At 39.4% G+C, this 22,910-nt stretch overlaps 1 protein-coding gene across 1 annotated transcript; it reads right to left on the bottom strand.

The window, feature by feature from the left end:
- Positions 1-17,141: 17,141 nt before the first annotated feature.
- LOC139446740 (protein rolling stone-like) lies at positions 17,142-21,674 on the bottom strand. Its single transcript, XM_071228042.1, has 5 exons — positions 21,607-21,674; positions 19,735-19,846; positions 18,882-19,120; positions 18,147-18,253; positions 17,142-17,647 (listed from the first exon to the last, which is right to left on the bottom strand). The coding sequence occupies exons 1-5, from the start codon at positions 21,672-21,674 to the stop codon at positions 17,247-17,249; spliced, it is 927 nt and encodes a 308-aa protein (XP_071084143.1). The 3' UTR covers positions 17,142-17,246.
- Positions 21,675-22,910: the final 1,236 nt, after the last annotated feature.

The following is a 22,910-nucleotide window of genomic DNA, read 5'->3' as shown; positions in this document are numbered from 1 at the left end:
GTTAGGTGGTTATGTGGCTGACATTTCCAGATTTGACGCACCAGTGACAAAAATGATGGCTGATGCAATCAGTAACAAAATTGATGTCTGATGCAATTCCCTACTTTGACTTGTGCTATATGTTCCCCTATTTTTCAGGTGAACAATTGACTTGCCTTTGCATGTGTTTGTGATGGGTGCCACCGGTGTGGCAGGATACGCTCATCTTCTTGCCAAACACCTGCTCATGATATAGTCGGAATCGTACAATAGACTCGTGAATATGGAAAGGGTTTTGTCGCTTTTATTAACTTCAAATGAAATGTGACCTGTGCACAGGACCAGTGCTACCACAAACGTATTTGCTGAACTCCTGGTTATCTGCTGAAACACAATCCAATGATGAGTGTCATCAGCAATGATCCACGTCGTTGGGCGACGACACGACGTTGTCAACCAAACATGACCCCCCTATTCATCAATCAAAATGCCACTGAGTAAGGAGGTGTGAAACAAACAATGAAACAAACAAGAAATGGTTTTTTTCATGGTGATGTTTTTGATACCAGTATCTTATAGTTGTGTTTGTAGTGTTTTAGCGACTGTTTTCAGCCTTGTAACGTTTTTAAAACGTTGGGATTTTTTAGTCAAATCCAATGTTCCAGTACATGCATTCTTTTGCCTGATGGTTTTGTACAACCAACCGTTATTGATACTGCTCTATTCTTTAAACGTAGTTAAATGTCGTTATTAATCTGCCAGCTCTATATTTAATCTGCATGAACAATGCTGAATGCCATGCATGACACGGCAACAAGTAACATGTGTTTGAGGCAGGGTGTGTTTCTATGAAACGTTTGATCGCGCTAGTTATTTTAACCATGCATAACAAAGCGAGGTAAGTTTTCAATTATATACACCAACATTTGCATAAATTACATTGTTAAATATCAAATTGAACAGAAACTGTATAAACACTGCAAGACAGTTACATCCTGTCATCCATTGGCTAGAGTTTGCGTCAAGTGATGACTGCAAACCTTAGCAGGTGCTTGGGACACGTGCCACCGGTGGGGCAGGATACGCTCTCCTCTTCGCGGACACCTGGTGTCATCACTATTTGATGGAGATTCATAAACAGATGCTGATGGTTTAGAAAAGGGTCTTGTCGCTTTTATACCACTCCCTCTGGATATCCATTTGGTTCGCTTTAGCCAACTGGGCAATATCTGAGCATCCAGACTGACGCAGAAACAAAACTTATCGTGAAACCACTCATCCAACCACACACATCCATCAGACATTGCATCAAGTTATCTTTGTACACTTCTGGTCGTCAAAGACATTTGTTATGTCCAAATTAACGAGATGTTCAGGACAATGTGTCAAAAATTAAAACAAATATAATCTGATGTATACCGTGAATGCAGTATGTGAAATGCTGGAAATGCTATTGATAATATATATGTATAATGTGTAGGTAAGACAAGAAGACGCCATCCCCATAAGCACCAGTTGCGTTCCCCTTCTTGCTGATCTTCAGCAGCCCATGCTTGCTGTGAAAGGTGACTATGCTTGTCGTAAGAGGCGACTAGCGGGATCGGGTGGTCAAGCTCACTGACTTGGTTGATGCATGTCATCGTATCCCAATTGCATGGATCGAGGCTCATGATTTCAATCACTGGATTGTCTGATCCAGACTCGAATATTTACAAACCGCCGTCTTATAATTTGAATATTGCTGCTTGTGGCGTTAAACAACAAACAAACAAAACAAAAAATCCTGCTTTATGCATATGAATTGGAATTCTGCTCGCACAAAGTGAAAACAAGGCAATTTGGCCAAGACTTTTACTTAAGCTTCAGTTATATCAGTGATCTAAGCTTCAGGTATATCTGCGATCTGACATCGTTCAATAACAATCAAATAGCCAATTCCCTTCAACTGACTTACCCACCTGAACTTGAAATAAAAGAGACCGATTCGACCGCCTGATCTGTTCCATGTTAAGATAGATCTATGCATAAAAAGTCAGGTGACAAAGTGGGAACCCCTCATGTCGAGAAATATTCCAGCAGCTCCAGCTTTTGGTGTCTGCATTTCCCATACATACGACTTCGTCATATCCGAAGTAGACTTTATGTCTGAGCAATATCCAGACTGATACAGAAACAAAACTCATTGTGAAACCACTCATCAAACCACACATCAAACCACTCATCACCACACACATACATCAAGCATTGCATCAGTTATTTCTTTTAGCAGATATTTCTATAGATTATGGAAATGCCCTTGTCGTATTTATTTCCAAAGCCTACTTTGTTTCACTACGAAATTTAGATTGTGTTCATGTATTGAAAGCAGTGATCCAGTGACCGAGTGAGTGCGTGAGTGATTGTTCAGCTATCTTCAACAGAAGGGTGAATCAAGTTTGAGACCAAAACTCAGTTGATCCTGTGAACTTTGCGTTCACTAGTGATTTGCTCAGCGAGTACACCAGTATTTATGCTTACACCGCAACATACGCATATCAAAGTCTAATTCTCAACTTGCCCTGAAATGCACTTGATCTGATCCATACCAAATACACGTCACAGAAGCCACTTGGTTGTGTGTACCCTGTATATTCGTTTACCAAGCTACTGGTGGTTTCAGTGACAGTTCCGACTCCTGGACAACGTGTTCCATGGAACACTTGAGGGAACAGTTCCGGTGTTCCAGCTTTGGACTCCAGCATTCACGTCCATATCTTTTTACCAAATTTGAAGTATGTGTTACATTGGTGTTACACTGTTGTTTAGCAGTTAAGCTTATAGTATTATCTACGACGCATACTTTTATGAAATTGTGTGCTCCGTCTCCACTATAAAAAAATATCTTAAAAATATTCATGATCCCTGACGTTTTTGTTTCCGTGTTCAGTGTTTTTTTTGGTTAGAAACATGATATTGTTTCGGTTACTATTTCAAAACACATAGTTTTACGGAGCAGACCTTTTTTAACCCATTCAATAGAACCCTCATAGCATGAATATATTGCTTACAAATCAAGAAACACAATGAAGGCGAATTGGGATTCGAACCGACTATCATGAACGCCTAGGGGGTGCAACTCTAAACAACTACCTGCAGCAGCATAGACGACTGGTGCCCCATGCCCCCTGAACCTGTGAACACTTCACATGAACAATGCAGATACAGTAAACTACGAATATAATGTACTCAAAGGGACCACTAATTTTAGTTCATAATAACCGTAGTTCGTTATAAGCATATATACAGGATATATGCAACAAATGGCCGGGACTAAAAATAAGTTTGTTATATAGGTCAGTTCATTATAAGTGTGTTCGTCATAAACGTAGTTTAATGTACACACAAACACAGACACGGTAAGTTGATATGCCATATCTCACACATTCTCAAATCAGGAATATAGAGAGGTTTCCTGGAATTTCAGTATGCTTAAAACTACTTATAGATTTTGTGACGAAGTAAAATTATTTTATAAATGGCCGTAACTATTTGACTAAGAAGCAAAGTTACACTGTGATACAAAACTTAACAGATAAATTCACATGTATAGCAATAACACATATAAAATACATAACTAACCTGTCATGTATGTTTGTTTCTTTTTTAATGAGGTACTCAACAATATTCCAGCTATACGACAATGGCCTGTGAACAAGGATCTATGACATTGTGCAATTCATCAAAATGACCGAGCCGGTCCAACCGATCTACTATATCGCCTCTCACGACCAGCATAGATTGCTGGGGATCATATCTAAACCTAAATACCCACAGCGCTAATCCTGGGGAGGATTGCAGTGGCCATCTGACTCATCACCACACAAACAACTAAAGTTCAAGATTAAAAAAAACATAGTCTGGAGTGGTTCAAAATAAGTGTTCAAAACACATAGTTTTTTTAAAAAGAAGTTGCCAAAAAACCCTTCAAACTTAATCCAAAGACAGATGTTTTAATTTCTACCACCCTGCTGTGCACTGTTTGGACTGACCAAGTCATTTCTTGGAAATGGAACATGCCATTTCCGTTGTAGGGATGGCAGGTTGTAGAAATATTTAAAAAAATTCTAAACCATTTTATTTCTCCAACAAACTTTACGAATTAACATTCTACTATTTGTTTTACATGTGTAAGTATTATAAGTGAGTAAGCAATTACCCCCAGTAAATAATTTTAAAAAATCAAAATAAACGCCTCTCCACCCCGAACTTGGATGTGGCAGAACTTGACACTTCAAAACTGTAAATATGGCTGCCAATGTTTACATTTTCCGTGCCTCAGCAGATAGTTACGAAGCAAGATGACAACCCCGATCTATGATGTGGTTCAACAGTAACCTGTAGATTCACTGGGAATGAGCCTGCTGGTACAATGTGAATACTAATGGAACTGGAGTATGATTGAACAGTGGCTTTTTAGGCTGCAGACAAGACGTGGCTGCAGACATGCATGATTTGACCTGTCAATCTGAAGTTTTCACAGATTCAACGCAAGCGTGTGAAAGAAAATTATTGCGACAGTTTTATCCCAGAAACAGTAGTTCTGTATGATTTTCTAAATTGTGTGTGTTCTGAAATGAATCTCATCAAGTTTAACAAGTTGCTATGATCAAGTGTGCCTTGACTTAAGTTATGTTGGGACATTGTTTTCACCTTTTGAAAGGAGCTAAAATCTCCTGCCAAATCCTTACGGTGGTGGTAGACGGAGATGGCAATGAATATCAAAAACGTTTTGTAAACAACATGTTTTCATGAATAAAGTTTCTTCAAACATTTTTTATAATGTTTTTTAACTGTCATTGTCAGTTCTTTCAAAGATGAAATAGCCTTTACCGATTCTGGTCGCCAGAGAAAGTCCCTAGCAGTTTCATAAACATTATATTTGTATGGAAAAGATATGCCTTCTTTAAATCTTGTAGTGTCATAAACGTAGCAGTCATGGGTGCAGCCTAGAACGCCCAAAACATCCAAATTCAAATTTCCGTATTTCCTTTATTAGACGCTAGTCTATCTATTATTTCGCAAGAGCCCTTGACCCTTGGCATTTATTAACGACCTGGCTTGTATTTGAGACCCAGCGTGTAATATTGGAAATATAGATACGTTTTAAAGTTCATATGAGGGTGATGGATCAGCAGCCACTTTTTATGAATCGCTATATAGACTATCGATGTATTCATATGCACCTTTTTTGTGAAAAGGCTTAATATATATGAAAGGGGTTTCCATAGCAAAAGATTAACCTCTTTTAACCAATCAGAATTTAGCATTCATCAGTGTCATGGTAGAATACATTATACCCAAATATAAATTGGTAGGGCAAGTACAAAATGCACATCATACTCCCATTTTTGTGTCACACCCAGTTTCAACTATTAAACACTACAGCTTTGACAAGTACTTGATCACAGAATGCCAAAACAACAGTTCTGAAATTTAAGGCCCAGGTAGTGTTCTTCTGTGTACTCCGTGTTCACATTACTAAATCATATGCCTATTGTGTTGCCCTTCCAGCGGGGCTTGCCAAACATGTTCTTGTGTTAGCGCGATGTTGTTGCAGCCTACCACGTCGCCATGATCGTTGTAGCTTCGTTCTGCAACAGGAAGACGTGGAGGAAGACCGAAGATAGCAGTATCAAGCAGAAGTGGTTCATCTATTTCACAAACTGAATGTTCTTCCTTCTAGAATCGTCCAGAATTGTCACCTCGTATAGGTATGGAAATTTAAGTTGTGAATGCACTTTGTGACACATATACTCAACAACAAAAGTTCCTGTGGCACAATAGTTTAGTGTATTTTTCAAACAAGTAAAGTTTGGGTTTCAATATGGGAAGTACATGTATGGAATCAAGTCACAAAAACGCAAATGCTACAGAAAAGCATGCATTCCATGCAAAAGTTGACTTTTATGCAAGCCCTATGCATTTCACTACCTAAGAATGGGTATAAAAACATGTGCGTTAACGGGATTCAATATGCATTGTTTAGCATTGTGCTGACAACAACCACTCAGAAAAACAACTAAATTACGCAACTATTCAGTATTACAAAATGCCACGCCTGTCCGAAAATGAGCGTCTTACGAGCCATGGGTATGCCTGAAGTAAACGTGATGGTGCAAGACAATTTAAGGTCCACAGAAACACCTTTTGGTGTTTGTGGCAACGTTGTCAACAGACGAACGCAGACAGAGACCATCCGCGGAAGTGGCAGGCCACGCGTAACCAATAATCGACAAGACAACTGGATCCGAACAACACACCTACCAAATCGATTCCAGCCAGCAACAGTGACTGCAAGAAGCATCCCTGGCCATCGACGAATATCTTCACAAACCATACGTCGTCGCCTCAGATGTGCAGGGATTGTCGCCAGAAGACCCGCCAGACGTCACATTTTGACAGGAAACCACCGTCAAGCACGTCTACAGTGGTGCGAACAGCGTCTACGTTGGACGGCCATGCAGTGGGGATAAGTTCTATTCACGAACGAGTCTCGTTTTCACCTCAGCCACAGCAATGGACGGATTCGAGTATACCGACGTCGAGGTGAACGTTACGTCAATCATTGTGTCATGGAAGAAGATCGGTTCCGGGGCGGCAGCGTTATGGTATCGGGTGGTATTACAGCAAGACAGGGGACCCGTGGCAAGATGGCGGGAGCAGGTGTGACACGAATCAGCTCTCTCACATTTCATTTGATTATCATCTAATGCCACGTCCATGGAGGTATTATCAGAGCTATACCGATGCAAAATATGAACAGCTATGACTAAACCACCCTCAAGCCAAAAGAAAACAGGAAAAAGAAAGAAAAAATCTACCTCGCCTAACACGAGTGCGAATACAGGGGACACTCCATCAAGCAAGCAAACCGCCGAGATGGACGCAGCTAACGCCGTGAGACAATCTCTTGAGACAGCCTACTCACCTCAAGTTCATTACTAACAAGTATTTACACCACACTAAGGTCAGTTTCAAACGTTTGCCAGTCCCTACATGCCATCTCAGATACCCCTACCTCAGAGCCCCGATACGTCAGCCATCTTGGCCAAGCTTGATCTCATTGACAAGAAACTCTCAAAACTAGGCTCTATTGAACAAGATGTGCTTTCCATCCAAACAAACATGTCCAAACTTGAACATAAAGTACAGGAAATAGACTTATTGAGAACGCGATTAGATGATATTGCGGAATCTAACCAATTTATGAGTGACTGTTTCCACACGTGGACGACGGCTATGATAAAAAGCGACATGAAGGCATTAAAAGATCAGATTGGGGATTGTGTTCCAAATTTATCCAATTTGAAGGCAGAAAATCTCTCGCTGAGAGAATCCTTGATTGATCAACATTGTCGCTCAATGCGAGGTAATCTAATTTTCAACAATATACCTGAGAAGGAACCGGAGGCGACTCTTGAACATTGTGAGAAAATTTTGAAAAACTTCATTAAAGAACATCTGGATCTAGACGCCGAAAACGTGAAATTTATATGAGTCCACAGAATCGGCAGGCCCCGACCCCCAAGACATGCAGGAGATACTGTCAGGCCCCGTGCCCTGATAGCAAAGTTTATCTTCACGAGGGAGAGAAATTCGGTGAAGGCAGCAGCAAATAAATTGAAGGGTAAACCCTTTTCTATCGTGGAGCAATTTCCTGAAGAGGTGAGCCAGTATAGGCGAGAAGTGCTAATGCCACTTTTGAGAGATGCTCGACAGAAGGGTAAGCAAGCTTAAATTGTGGTTGATAAGCTGTACATCAACAAAGTGCTTCAGGACGTTAACACCCCACCACCCTACAGGATACCCCGCAAGCAATCTGGTCAAGCATAGGAATGGGACGGTGGACACGAGTTCATGATTGACTATTTTAGTATTTTTCACACCCCATGCTTACAAGACTCTGATCCTGGTATAGACTTAAGCCCCTGGGGTAACAAGTCTAGATATAGCAATAGGACTACACTTTCAGAACAATCTGATAACTCAGCTGCCTCTGCTGTTCACAACTCTCTACTCATGTACTGACAACTATAATCCTCTTGGTGTTTCAGGTCAACCTAAGGATTGCCCGTCTGTTGATGATGAGGTGAACATTGACCCTCTTATATCATCTTCTGATGTAAAAATAGGTACAGTTACTCTCACCCAAACTGATATTTTTTCAAAATAATCTCCTTTTCATATGTGTGGGGCTCCAAATGATCACTCCCAAACAACTGACTGCATGAACAAGCAAGTAAATAACAAGGACAATGATCTTGCTAAATATAATAATATTGCAAAAAATTGTAATGCAGAAAGTGAATCTCCCCCAGGAGATTATACTAGTGATAATAGTCACTCTATTTTATCATCCTCTTATAATACAAATGGCACAGTCACTATCACCCAAAATAATGTACTTGCAACAAAATCTACATTTTATATGTCTGAGTTTCCTACTGATCACCCCCAAACAATTTATTGAATAAACAAGCAGATAAATAATAGGGCCAATGATATTGCTAAACATAATAACATTGCAGATAATTGTATTCCAGAATGTGATTATTCTCCAGAAAAAAACACTGTTAATAAAAGTAAAACTACTATTGAAGCAAATCAGGCTGATGAGGTTGATGACATGTTGAAATGTGACTCTAATACACCATGCCCTGTCGTTACATATGACACAGTCAATCTTATCCAAAATAATTTATTTCAAACAACTTCTATTTTTCATATGTCTAAGGCTTCCACTGAACACACCCAAACAATTGGCTGCATAAACAAGCATGTAACTAATAGGACCAATGATATTGCTAAACATAATAACATTGTAGAGAATTGTACATGTATTCCAGAAAGTGAATCTATCCTAGGAGATAATATCCGTGGAAAAGGCAATACTAATTATGCAAACCAGGCTGATGTTAATGCCGATGGAGATGATGATGATGATGATGATGTTGATGATGATGATGATGTTGATGATGTTGATGATCGATGTTGATAATGATATGTTGAAATGTGACTCTAATATACCATCCTCTGATGTTACAATTGACCCAGTCAATCTTATCCAAAATAATTTATTACAAACAAAATCTATTTTTAATAAGTCCGAACCTCTCACTGAACACATCCAAAAAATTGATTGCATAAACAAACAGATAAATAATAGGGCCAATGATATTGCTAAACATAATAACATTGCAGAGAATTCTATTCCAGAATGCGAATATTCCCCAGGAGAAAACATTGACAATATTAGTAATACAAATGATGCAAATAAGGTTGATGATGATGATGATGATGATGATGATGTGTTGAAATGTGACTCTATTTTATCATCCTCTGATGTTACAAATGGCACAGTCACCCTCATCCAAAATAATGTACTTGCAACAAAATCTACATTTTATATGTCTGGGTTTCCTATTGATCACCCCCAAACAATTGATTGCATAAACAAACAGATATATTATAGGGCCAATGATATTGCTAAACATAATAACATTGCAGAGAATTGTATTCCAGACTGTGAAGTTTCCCCAGGAGAAAACACTGGTAATACCAGTAATACAAATGATGCATATCTTGTTGATGTTGATGACGATGTGATGAAATGTGACTCTATTTACAAAATATTCTTCCCATATGTCTGTGGTTGCTTCTGATCGCCCAAATAATAGGGCCAATGCTATTGCTAAACATATTAACATTGCAGAGAATTGTACTCCAGAGAGTGAATCTTCCCGAGGAGACAATTCTGGTGATAACGATAATACTAATGATGCAAATCAGGTTGATGATGACGGAGGTGATGATGATGATGATGATGATGATGATGAAGATGATGATGATGATTTTACAGAAAGTGATCATGCTGATGACCCTAAAATTAGAAATGATATTATTATAAATAAGTTAAAATTCCTAAGCTTAAATGTGAGTGGACTTAGAAAACGATTAGGGTACAAAGAATTTAATACCTTGCTCAAAAGTAGAGACATAATAGGCCTTCAAGAAACAAAAACTGATTCCTTGGATGACTTACAAATTGACGGATATACTCTATTTCTCCAAAATAGATCAGGGGCTCTGAGAAAATCAGGGGGATTAGGTATAGAAATTAGAAATAAATATGTAAACTATATTACTCCTACTGAGGTAAAGTGTGAGCATATTCAATGGATTAAAATTTGCAGGAAATTGGACCAAGACTTCTACTTAGGCAATGCCTACATCCCGCCCGAGGGGTCAAAATATGTTACTGCTGATACGTTCTTTGAAATAGAAAAATCTATACTTGAGGTATTCTCAAATAGTGATTATGTTACAATCATCGGTGATTTTAATGCAAGAACAAGTGATTTATGTGATTTTAATGTTTTTGATGAATATATAATTGATGAATTTGATCTAGATGTAAATGAGATAAGAAAAGAGATTGAGCCTGAATCTATACTGGATGACTTGAATTTGCCAAGGGTGAGGGGAACACAGGATAGAATCAAGATAAATAACTTCGGGAATAAACTGATTGATATCTGTAAAAATCTGAATTTATTTATAGGAAATGGACGACTGGGTACGGATAGACTTATTGGAAAAACAACATGTACGGACAAAACTGTAATTGATTATGTCATTGCTTCTCCAATGTGCCTACCCCTCTTTATAACATTTGATATACAGGAGTTGTCCATTGTCCACTCACATTCTCTCTGTGTCAATACCTAACTTAGAAAACCTGGAACCCCTTCAACCGAATACCATACATAAGGTATTGGATAAACCAAAACGTTACGACAGCAACAAAACTTACTTATTTCCCCAAAACATAGATATTGAACAAATAAATAAACTCACCCAACTAGCCCACGCAGCGCGTATCCAACAATGTGACCCAGTTTCCGTAAACAATCTCGGAGACAGCATAGCGCACGTGCTAACTGACGCTGCACGTGCGGCATTTGGTGTAAGAAGCTTCGGTGGGGAAGCTGTGCTACGTAGTAAAACTGATAAACCATGGTTCGGAAATGAATGCAAAAAGGCAAGAAAAATGTTTAACAAAGCCAAACGTCGTTATAGGAAACATGATACAGTAAAAAATATAGGTGTTTACCGACAGCATTCGAAAGCTTATAAACAATGCATGGACAAACATATACGAAATTATAATAACCAACTGACCGAAGCTTTTCGCAAAAATATCAGACAATCGCCAAAAGATTTTTGGAAAATATTAAATAAACAATGTACATCAGAAAAGAAAAATATACCGGATATTACTAGCTTTTTTGAATTTTTCAAAAAGATAAACCAGAACCCTAAACAAGATGAAGATGATTTTAATGAACATATTTTAGACGGGAATGTAAGTGACTGCAGTATTTTGAATGATGATATCAATACCCATGAAATTTTAAAGGCAGCAAAGAAACTTAAACGGAACAAAGCAGCAAGTCTAGATAACGTAGAAAACGACTATATCATTGACAGTGTGGATTTATTAGCCCCTTTATATACTGAATTCTTTAATTTAGTACTCGCCTCTGGTATTATCCCTGAATCATGGTTAACAGGAATAATAAAACCAATTTACAAACAGAAAGGTGATCCATCTGACCCAAATTCGTATAGACCGATAACATTGCTGAGTTGCTTTGGTAAGTTGTTTACAAGTATTCTAAATGACCGACTAAAACTCTTTTTAGAAGAAAACGATCTTATAACATCGGCGCAAGCTGGCTTCAGAAAGAATTTTTCAACAGCAAATAATGTATTTGTTATTCATATGTTAACACAGATATTAAAAACAAAAAAGAAAAAACTCTACTGTGCCTTTATAGACTTCACAAAAGCATTTGACACTGTCTGGAGAACTGGTCTTTGGACTAAAATGTTAAAAACAGGCACAAAAGGAAGATTCTTCAATTTGGTTAAAAATATGTATATGAACATAAAATCATTGGTAAAATCAAATAATACATTATCTGAGTATTTTCCATGTGAATCAGGTGTACGACAAGGGGAAAATCTGTCCCCCCTTTTGTTTTAAATCTTTCTCAATGACCTGGAAACCTTTTTAATCGACAACGAATGGGAAGGAATAAGTATCGACTGCTTAACGGATAATGAGGCCCAGGTCTGGATACATTTGATAGTACTCCTATATGCAGACGACTCTGTACTTTTTAGCGAAACCCCCAAAGGTCTACAAAACTCATTAGATATGTTTCAAAGTTATTGTATAAGGTGGAAACTAAACGTAAATATATCAAAAACCAAGGTTTTAATTTTTGGAGGAGGTCCGGCTAAATCTTCCAAAAATATATATTTTTTTATATAAACGGCCTCTGGAAATAGTTGATACATATACATACCTAGGAATAAAATTCCATAGAAACAGAGTATTTGTTATGGGAATAAAAGCTCTGATTGAAAGTGCGACGAAAGCGATGTACTGCCTATTAAAAAGAGCTAGAAATGTAAATGTACCACTCGATTGTCTCCTAACTGCTTTTGATATCATGGTTGCTCCAATCCTTTTATATTGTTCATATGTATATGGGTTTGAAAATTTAGAAGTAATCGAAAAAACAAACTTAAAATTCTTGAAATTTGCAGCCGGATTAAGAAACTCAACGCCAAATTATATGGTATATGGAGAACTTAACAGGGAACCAATATATATTAAACTGTTTAAACGTATAATAGCTTATTGGCACAAACTGACCTGCCAAAATGGCATAAATAAAATATCACACTTTCTGTACCGCTACATTATTTCTAAGTCTGAGAATAACAAAACTAATTTTCCATGGATTGTGTGTGTTCAAAAGATACTAAATGACGTCGGACTAAGTCAAATATTTCATAAACCATATATATGCTCTACAAATTGGCTAGTTTCAACGGTCGAACAGATACTTAGGGATCAGTTTATGCAAAAGTGGAGGGAAAGTATGGTGTCGAGTCCAAAGGGTATATATTACAAACACTATAAGCAAAACCCAAAATTTGAAAACTATCTGTTACTCCCCAAAGGCAACTATATGCCGATATTAAAATTTCGTACCTCAAATCACAATTTGCCCGTTGAGACTGGCCGATGGCAGAATATACCAAGAGAAGATAGACTTTGTCAACTTTGTGATTCACTCTCGGTTGGAGATGAGTTTCACTATCTTTTCAGAAGCGAAGCTCTACTCCAACAAAGAATTCGGTATATTCCCCAAAAATACTACTTATGGCCAATTATTGCAGGATATTACAGCGATGGCCCACCTCCCTGAGGAAGGTGGGCTATGTTGAAAGAATGACAAAGACGCAACAGTGGATTTAATGGCCGAGGGTGTGGAGGTTCTAAAGGGCTACCCCAATTTAGCAATGGAATAAATAGTATTTATGTGGCGACTTGAGTCGCCAAACATATTTGTTAATATATAATTAATGGTAAGGCCCAAATGGCGGAAATGTCACAACCCGACCACAGCTGCGGGTCTAAATGGGAGCGAACGCCGCCAGGCCAAATTTAATTGTTAATATATACTTAATGCTACGGCCCAAATGACGGAAACGACGCAACCCGACCACAGCTGCGGGTCTAAATGGGAGCGAACGCCGCCAGGCCAAATTTAATTGTTAATATATACTTAATGCTACGGCCCAAATGACGGAAACGACGCAACCCGACCAACGCTGCGGGTCTAAATGGGAGCGAACGCCGCCAGGCCCAGCTATGTGGCAACTTGCGTTGCCAAATATAATTGTTACTAGATTCCCGAGTGAAAACCCGGGAAAGACTGGGTTCCAACTGGTAAGAAGGTAACCCAGTCTGGGTTCCCGCTGGAAAGCAGGTAACCGGAAACCCTAATTAGTATATATATCAATATAAATTATGATGATATAGGAGGTAGCCCAGAAGAACCACGCCACTCCACGACTTGTTTTATTCACATTGTCAAGATATGTACAATATTAGAGAGATATATAATTAGATATGTACAATTTGTTGTGCCTGGTACCTGTCATCGACAATAAAATTGATGTACAATGGAAATGAGATAGATGGAGGCAAACAGGGCGGGCGGGTGGGAAAGCGGAGAGCGACAATGCGATGTACCACGGATTGACAGCTGTGCGAAAGTGAAGAGTAGAGACGGTTACGTAATGAAAAAAACCCAGTGATTACGTCACCACGAGATGGTTACGTAACTTCCGAGGACACGCGCGTGCGATGACGTAGCAGGAAGTAAGTAAAATTGTAAACATAAGATGATATACCTGCAATAAAAACATTTAGTCGCTAGTACTAAATGTAAATATTTTTAAACTCTTTAAAACTGTTTCACCCAAAAGGCTAAAAGATATAAGAAATATGTCCAGATATATTGTATGTCTATGTAAGTTATTAAGAAAGAACTGTTGACCCTGTCACTTGTCATGTTGATATCTTTTTGTATTTTCATATGTATATATATATAGCTGTAAACGCTCATGTACCACCGGTGGTGCTTTCTTTGAGAAATAAACTGAATCTGAATCTGAATCTGATAGCGGTAGAGGGAAATGTCAACGGACAGCGCTACCGCGACGAGATCATCGGCCCTGTTGTTCTACCGTTTTTGCGTCGTTATGGCCCAGGCATTACCTTTCAACATGACAACGCCCGGCCTCATATTGCTCGACTTGTTCAGGATTCGCTTCAACAAAACAACGTGAATGTCATCCCAAGGCCGGCTCGCTCCCCTGATCTCTCACCAATCGAGCACATGTGGGATGAGATGGATCGGCGCATTTCGAAACATGCTCCAGCAGATATGGACAGATATCCCACGGGACTTTGTGCGACGCCTGGTCCATTCTATGAAACGAAGACGTGTTGCTTGCATCAAAACCAGAGGTGGACACACCCGCTATTGACTTGTAAATTGACATTTTGGCATGTTCATGTTTTTTATATGAAATCACGCAATTTCTGAAGTCAGTATCGCAAATTAAACCATGTGAACACTTACAGGAGTCTTTTATCTGTTGCAAACCGAAATTGTTTCAGATTTCGTAAAAAAACATAACTTTGCATTAAATCTTATTCAATGTCTCAGGAACTTTAGTTGTACAGTACATTGCTTCTAATAAGGTCCTGAGCTAATGCAAACCAAAACTGCCATGTCACGTCTAACTTGTGGACAGGTGGCATTATTGGAGGAGGAGGGTATTAGAAAGAGTTCTGGTGGAACTTGAAGTTCGTTGTTTCGATACAGCTAATGGGTACTTGATGTTGATAAATATTACCATTGCTATTATTAGGCTCAGTCATTTAAGAAGCAGTAATTCACTATGCAGTCTCGTCCGTTGTGCCTGCCAGAAACCTATGGTCGTGGGTTCAAATCCCAGTTTACCCTGATTTTCTAGGTTCGACAAAACCCTACCCGTACCAAAGGGGTTTTCAGATGTGAAATATCTTGCAGCTTATTCACATTGGTAATTCGGAAGTTCGTGTAGGATATTTTATACAGTACACGAATTACCGTCTTGAGAGAGAAAGGTAAATGTATATAATGTTTGTAAACGTGACATAGAATCTTCACTGAAGCTAGCCTAATTGTTTTGTTCTGTAATGCCAACAATGAATGACGTCATCAACAATTAGTCACGTCGACGTCATACCTTAAAGGTTTCATACAATTGAGCAATGTGATGTCATATCCCTTCATCCACATTGAGAATAGCTAAACTGCATGCATGCACGTTTGACAAAAGTTCACAATGCACAATCCCATTTGCTAAGCAACAGTAATCAAATGTGAGTAGCTAAAACAACACTGTGACAAGATATTGGCAAAATGCACAGACAGTCAATAAGTCGGCTGCGACCAATTTACTAGTAAGAGTTAATAAACTCAACACTCTAGTATGCGAATACCCTCTCCCTAAAATAAGTCCCTTGGAAAATAAAATAGACGAAAAAAAGCCGTATAGACTAAAGACTCGGCCACTTTGACTTGACAAGGACATTCTAAACAACCCCAAAATAGAGGCTACTTGGCCTACGAAGTATCTAGACTCACTATCATCAAAAAGGTACTTGACCAAAGGGTGACTTCACTCCCAATAGTAAATATGTTTCTTGACCTGAACTAGGCAATCGCTGGAAAGCTGGTTATCCACATATTACTAGAAAAAGCTAATAAGAATAGCTCAATACAACCAGAGTAAGTCAGTACTAGATACAAACTGCCCTGTAATCACCTACGAACGAAACCAGAGAGACGCCTGCGGGTAAAGAGCAAACGAACTATGAAAACCAATACGGAAGAGGCAAGTACTAAAATATAGCACGGACACTGGACACTGGACAATGACCACCGCCAGACTGCCAAATGGTAGACGGAAGCCAGGGGAGCAGTGCGGTCACTAGACCGTGACCATAAGAGACTTAAGACTGTGATCAGATGTGAGAACATACTGTAGATCGCTTTGAAACAATTACATGACAGTAAAAAAGATATCGTTGAGTAGCCAATGTAAATTAGGATGTGTTGAGGATTTGCTTAAATTTGGCTACCGCCCGCCGCAGCAGCACTTTGAATTTCTTTTTTTAGCGGAGATTGGACACACATCCTGCATTGCACTGGGACATGTTTGTGACACATTGATAGGTCATACCCTTAACAAAGGTCTTAACGTTTGGTCAATGAAACTTGGTACATGTTGAATTCCACCTGGAAACAGCATATTCGGTTTATATTTTTGATAGTCCTTGGAATGTTCTAGAACTACAGGCAACTGATATTGAAGATAAAATTCTCATCGTCATATCCTCAAAACTGAGTTATGATAAAAACAATTCAAGACGCACACAAAGTAGAAACATAAACTGTTGCATATATCATTCTAAGGGTGGCGCATTGAAGCAGTCTTAAACGAGGTCAATTGAATGGTAAATTAGCTGTGCTTCTTTATCTTCTGAACAAAGCTGCCCTGTGATGTCATTCAGCAAGCACTATGTGTGTATGAAATATGGGCTTTACGCGTTGTACCCAACCCGGGTCTTTGGCGTGACGAGAGAACGCTTTAATATTTCTAAAAGCGGCGTAAAGCAATACGCACTCCATAAAGAAGTCACAATGTAATTAATTGAAATTCGCAAATGGTGTAATATTCCTGTTCGGCAATGTGCAATGTCAGACACAGCATTAGTGCTTGTTGGGGTCACATGCATAGACAGCCCATCAGTCTTCACTCAAACCTACACCTCCATCCATCCCTACCTCTTCCTCTACACGGGAATGTTTAAGTCTTCCCAACAAAGTCCCTTTGACCATGGCGATCAGCATGATGAGGAACTGCACAGCTGGCACGCCAATAAAGCTGATCACACAATATACAAATGCCGTCCCACCCGGGTCAGCTGACCAGTCAAGTCCAGGGTATATAGCACTGGCGCCGAGGCCATTGGTCCCGCCTGCAGCTTGGTACACCGCGGAGAAGATGGTGAAGGTGACCGCCACGATTAGGGGTTGGAAGAAATGGAGGAACCTCACAGGAGACGCAGCGATACAGAGGTTGATGATGACGTACGTGGTGTTGCCGGTATGAGTGATGAAGTCAACATCTGAGACGGACTTTCCAGCTGCAACAGAAATAATAATGTCATTTAATATCATGTGTTTCAGTATTGGCAACGGTAAATGTGCAGGATTGCAGACTTCTGTTGCAGCTCAAAGCAATATACAGTCACGTACATGAAAAAGCATCAGTTACATTGTGAATTGATGTACCGTTACTAAAAGATTATAAGTACTGTAGTTTGTTTTATGATTTGGAATGGTGTTTAACTTAAAGCTTAAAATGGCATTTAGTTTTAAAACAAAAGTACATTTTCAGGAAACATGTGCAGAATACAGCTAAACATTTTATTGTCTAATATTGTGTGAAGCCAACGATCGCTATTCTTTGTGAAGATGAATTTGTCAGCTAACTTTCGACGGAACGATTCTCCGTGCTCAAAAAGTCTGAACTGGTCGAACTGGCCAAACATACGTTCATATTTCTGAATTAACATATTGTTTCAATTTGGGAATCGACAGGTAACAATGCCTAATGTCACAGACCGATGAAGGTGATCTTACGTGAATATATCAGTGTCCAGAACATGATCGTCACCAGCACACTGCAGGCATTGCTCACGTTCTGGGAAACCCAGGTCACCTTGAGAAACAGCGGCATACGTTTGATTCTACCTGTTGAAACAAAGATATCGTTTGGGGAATAGTTTGTCACACGGGGAGCTAATATTATTTTCCGGATAAAGAAATGTCTTGGCATAAATGCTGATACATTATTTTTGAATATTGCACACAATTTACCTATGTGTCTGTAATGGTTGACAGAATGTGGACGACATGCATGACATCGACATATTACAAGTTGACTGATCCGAAATAGTATCTATATGTGTACGAAAAACGAGTTCATGAGATTTAAATCGATATATTTTCGATTTTGTACATTTCAGCTATTCTCAATGTTGACTGAAGCGAGATGACGTCAAATTGAGCCATTGTTGAAAACAATACGAGTTGACGTCACGTATTGACAGCACGTCACAAAACTACGACGATACGTCACAAGAACAATAAGCTGACAAGTTTATCAATAAAGTTCATTGGGTTGTCTTCAGTTTTCTCTACCATGGCGGATAATATATAGGATAAACTGCTAGGCCATCGTGAATAAATGTTTCAAGTCCCTCGGAAAGGCTCGGGGTTCACACCATCACTTAATTCGGGACGAAATGCCTCGTGGCACGTTTTTTCTAAACGACGTTAACCGAAGTGTGTTGTGAGTTGTGACAGATCTCGAACGAACCACTAATGATGTCTTTCCTCACAAGGTGACAGTAGCCCACTGCCACAAAGTCAATCAGAGTGGAAAACGTCAGAAGGAAGAACATCCAGTTTGTGAGATAGATGAACCACTTGATGCTGTCCTCTTCGGTCCTTGTCCAGGTGTGTCTGTCACAGAACCCCGTTACGATGATCATGACGACGTGGTAGGCTGCAACAACACCGCGCCAACACAAGTACACCTTCGGCCAGCCCCACTGAAGACATAGGGAGGTGAACATATATTTCAAACCCAACAAAGAAATCTGTACTGTACGAGATCAGTTATATAAAAAGCATACCTTTATGAATCAAGTGATGGCACAGGGTGTTCGTGAGTATCTGATCCTATGGTGGCACTCGTCACAGACACATGCAAAGGCAAGTCAATTGTCACACAGGAACATATACTAGGCACCACAAGAAATTATGCATATGTTGCCAAACATATATGTAAAAGTCAAAATTTGGAATTGTGCATCGGACGTCATTTTTGTCACTGACGCCTCTATCTGTGCATGTCTCCCACACGACTGTCATCAATGTCAGCAAGGCGTTGAATGCTGTGGCCATGATCAAACTAGGCACCACAAGAAATTATGCATATGTTGCCAAACATATATGTAAAAGTCAAAATTTGGAATTGTGCATCGGACGTCATTTTTGTCACTGACGCCTCTATCTGTGCATGTCTCCCACACGACTGTCATCAATGTCAGCAAGGCGTTGAATGCTGTGGCCATGATCACACCACCTTTGAGTTGAATTGTATGATGTTCTCAGAAGTCTTGGAAGAAATAGCATGCCTGTTGATCAACAATGTAACACTCACCTCAAGTTTGGTAAAATGATGTGGTTGTGGATACTCTAGTACAAAGCTGGAACACCGGAACTGTTCTCTCCAGTGTTCCTTGGAACACATTGTCATGGAGCCTGAACTGTCACTGAAACACCATTACCTTGGTAACTGAATATACTGGCTGTACACCAGCACGAAGATCGTGGGATCTAGCTCCATGTAAAATAATTAATATGCTCTTCCATATTTCAGTGAGAAAGACACTGAAGTATTCCGAAGTTGAGAATAGTGATATTATAATTGTAGTGAGCATAACATTTTGACGGAAATATTGTATAACCAGAGTTACCTCTTCGCAAATTATCTCCCCTTTATCGTAAGTGTCTGGCCCGTACACAAACTGTTGACCTCCTGTTTATGTTAGTTCCACATTGACAAGGCATAATAACGACCAAGGGTCATTTGTGGAGTTATTGTTACTTCTTGTCGTTTGTTATTCTCTTGTTGGCATCAAATATCTTTTGTTACTTTAGTAATCTATTTTAAGATTTTGCAAACACAGAACGCTTTTTAAGTCGCATTTACAAGGGGTGGTGAAACGTTCCTGCGTGTTAGGTAGGGAGAATGATCGTTTCAAGGTTTTACATTTGTAAGGAAATAATATAATTTTCCGAGACAAAACTACTCAAAAAGTAGCCACAGGTGAACATATCTCCTTTCTTCCTTCATGGGATGAACGAAACATTGTATTTCACTCAACAGATGGAATATCTTCTATGACGTTACCACAAACGTTGTCTGGAATCCGGTAATTAAACACATCCACACTCCGTGACGACTGGGGTAATATGTTGTAAAGATAAATCAGTCGTATAAGTTGATCAAGCGTAAGGGTCGTGAACTGGTTGATTTGTATTCTCTAGATTTCCCTGTACGGCCACGGGAATCTGTTTCGTCGGATAAGCGTGACTGGTTATTCTCTGGCATTGACGTCATATGTAGGTGTTTACTTCTTGTATTGCACTGGAAGCGATGTTCTTAAACCGTAAATGCTTATTCCATTGTTGTTGAGGTAAGACTTTCTGGTTTCGCTATACTTTGTTGAGTACGTGTTTCCCTAAACCGAAGTGCTATTATTTGTGAATAGAGAAGATGAATTGGACAACGTTCGCGATCAAAGATGGAAATAAATGGATAAATATCAGTAATATATAATATCAGTTGTGACCAGATGTCGGGAGGTTTACATGGTTCCTGATGTTACTGGTTGACAACAAAAACCCAGATTATTGACATAGGTAATACGACGTCTGTTTAAATGGGTCATTTAACCCGTACTGTATATTTTAAGGAACTGAGCCTAAGATAATGCCATTTGTATGTGGTTCAGAAATATGTGGTGACAGAACACATGATTGTATTGAGAGAGTGAGTGAGTATGGTTTTACGCCGCTTTTAGCAATATTCCAGCAATATCACGGCGGGGGACACCGGAAATGGGCTTCACATATTGTACCCATGTCGGGAATCGAACCTGGGTCTTCGGCGTGACGAGCGAACGCTTTAACAGGCTACCCGACCGTCCCTTACAAATATAAAACAGAGGGACGATGAATGCCTTTTCTCGCTACCCACACTGTGAAAATATCCTCTGGGCAATTTTTGTAATATAGAATTAAATACTGACACTTTAATGGCATCCCTTGCTATGAAGATGCATGAGCAAATCAAATAGACAGTCATGATAAAACTCCTGTAACATATGCTATCTGTAGCACTCAAGAAACAAGTCTCAAATGTTATGAAATGATCACCAGAGACCTTTTGCAATCGAACAACATTCCTCAATGTCGTTTAAATAAAATGACTGGGATTAACGGTGTATTGTAATTTGATAATTCCAACCTTTGGTCGTCCGGCGGATGACGTCTCCGAATTAACGGAGTTTGGCTTAGAGAGGCTTCATCACTCATCTTCATTGCTCCTGGCTCCTATACACCCAGCCGCAGAACGACAAGTCCGTCACTGGCAATATTTGAAGCAATTTCTATGTAAATGAATGGGCGGAGTCCAATCTGCAATACTATAATATCATATTGATCGACACAGCAATATCTTCCCAATTAGGTCACACATGTTGCAGGCATATTAGTATGCTATAACCTTTCAGTTCTCCTAACGTGTAATTAGATTAGTTGAGGAATACAGCTGACACATTGTTCAATGTACATAAACACCTCTGTCACCTTGTATATATTGATGACGTAGTGTCCCTGGTTAAGGCTTTAGCAATACGTCTTTGGTCGTCCGGCGGCTGATATGTCCGGATTAACGGAGTTTGGCTTAGCGAGGTTTCATCCCACATCTTCGTTTGCTGTCTCCAGTCTCCCGTCCACCCAGCCACAGTAATGCACAGTCGCGATATTAAACAATTTCGTGAAAGAGGCCACACACATGATCAGGCAAATGAAAATGAACATACTATGTTCTAGTAATGAAAACTTCTACTAGTCGAAGAATTTAGATGACACATTATAAATATCCATGTGTATCTCTGCAATGATATCTGTGTGGACGCATTTTGATAGCGGTAGCTGTATCAATGTCTGTGCTCGATACACATGGAAGTCTGTTGACTTGTTTACAATGTATACACCATATACACGCAATGCCCTACACGTCTTTACAAGGTACTCCATATACACGCAATGCCCTACACGTGTTTACAAGGTAGTCCATATACACGCAATGCCCTACATGTCTTTACAAGGTACTCCATATACACGCAATGCCCTACACGTGTTTACAAGGTACTCCATATACACGCAATGCCCTACAGGTCTTACAAGGTACTCCATATACACGCAATGTCCTAAAGGTCTTTACAAGGTATTCCATATACACGCGATGCCCTACACGTGTTTACAAGGTAGTCCATATACACGCGATGCCCTACACATGTTTACAAGGTACTCCATATACACGCAATGCCCTACACGTGTTTACAATGTACTCCATATACACGCAATGCCCTGCACGTGTTTACAAGGTACTCCATATACATGCAATGCCCTACACGTGTTTACAATGTACCCCATATACACGCAATGCCCTAAAGGTCTTTACAAGGTACTCCATATACACGCAATGCCCTACACGTCTTTACAAGGTATTCCATATACACGCGATATCCTACACTGTTTACAATG

Source organism: Haliotis cracherodii, unplaced genomic scaffold (genome assembly GCF_022045235.1).
Source record: "Haliotis cracherodii isolate W230 unplaced genomic scaffold, xgHalCrac1.p SCAF_6, whole genome shotgun sequence".
NCBI classification, from domain to species: Eukaryota; Metazoa; Mollusca; class Gastropoda; order Lepetellida; family Haliotidae; genus Haliotis; species Haliotis cracherodii.
This window is presented reverse-complemented; position numbering and strand designations above follow the sequence as displayed.